The sequence below is a fragment of the Echinococcus granulosus genome (assembly GCF_000524195.1).
Source record: "Echinococcus granulosus chromosome Unknown EG_S00101, whole genome shotgun sequence".
Taxonomy (NCBI): Eukaryota; Metazoa; Platyhelminthes; class Cestoda; order Cyclophyllidea; family Taeniidae; genus Echinococcus; species Echinococcus granulosus.
Window position 1 is genome coordinate 20,431 of NW_020170481.1, and position 1,109 is coordinate 21,539.

At 38.8% G+C, this 1,109-nt stretch overlaps 1 protein-coding gene across 1 annotated transcript in view; it reads left to right on the forward strand. All coding sequences in view use genetic code 11, as the record gives it.

Annotated features, from left to right (window-relative positions):
• The window catches only part of EGR_08260 (hypothetical protein), a gene marked incomplete at both ends in the record, with an annotated part of 10,192 nt that overhangs the window by 7,852 nt on the left and 1,231 nt on the right, over window positions 1-1,109 (forward strand). Inside the window, one exon of the mRNA XM_024497509.1 lies at window positions 964-1,047. Coding sequence (XP_024348050.1) covers window positions 964-1,047 — 84 coding nt within the window. The remainder of the gene's footprint in view (window positions 1-963; window positions 1,048-1,109) is intronic.

A 1,109-nucleotide genomic window follows, 5' to 3' on the forward strand; every position in this document is an offset into this window, starting at 1 on the left:
GGCAAAATAATGAATTAGTCAGCACTCTTAACAGAATTGGCAAATTTAAAGAGGCCGTGTCGCAGGTTTCGATAAAATCTCGCTCGAAGTGGTATCGGCTTGAAATAAATCATGTCGGATTACTTGGATTGGATTAACAACCTTAAAGATTTTATTATAGCATTACTCTTTTAAAATATGGACTCCTCCCAGTGCCGGTTTATTGCCCTAGAGTTGATATCTTACCTGGAGATGCTAACCTTCGAATTTGAAAAGGATAAAGGACCATCAAGGGCACCCCTGCTCCTAAATGTTTGAAATGATCAGTAACTGGTTTGTATACATTGTATTAAGAGCTGATAAGATTAATTAATTAGGAGACGTGGATAATATCTGTTAGCTTAGGTTTAAAAGGACTGGAACAGTTTACTAACTTTTAAAACGGTACTTTTCTTTCCACTTCTTGGTACAAGCTTGACCCATATTTAAAAACAAGTAACATTTTGAGGGTTATATGAAGTTAAGAAGGCGTAAGTCTTGATATGAACAAAACACCACCACAGGTGCCTTTGTTGTCGCAAAAGTAGCTGCAAACATGCTGACTGGAACTCGACAGATTGCCTTAGAGCAGTTGTACGCCCGCAGTGTACGCTTTTACTGGAGTGTAGAAGTCAGGTAAATATTATTTTGAGCTATTTTATTGGTAATTATTAAAGGAGGTAACTTAAATAAGTATTGCTTTCTAGTGCATAATCATTATTGAAAGTTATTGCACTACTAAAATGTGCCAGGTAAATATCCTAATTCTTGAAATAAGTGAAAGTAAAGTAAGGAAACGCGAATATTTATGGCGTTGCTTCCTCGTTTTTGTCATTATTCTTCAAATTCATTCAAGCTTTTACATAAAGGCTCTTTTGCGTTTTCCTTATACCAATATCAAGTTTAGCAGACAATGTTTTGGCATGCCGATTTGGCTTGGTTTAGAAAATGGTCTGCCGTCTGTGTAGTGTTTATGGTCACGGCCAATCAACTATCAGGCGTCGCCGCCGCCTCCGCCGCAGCTGGACGGTAAAAACGTGCGTCAACGTGAATTCGCGTAGACACCGCGACTGAAGGGAGTGGGATGGTGG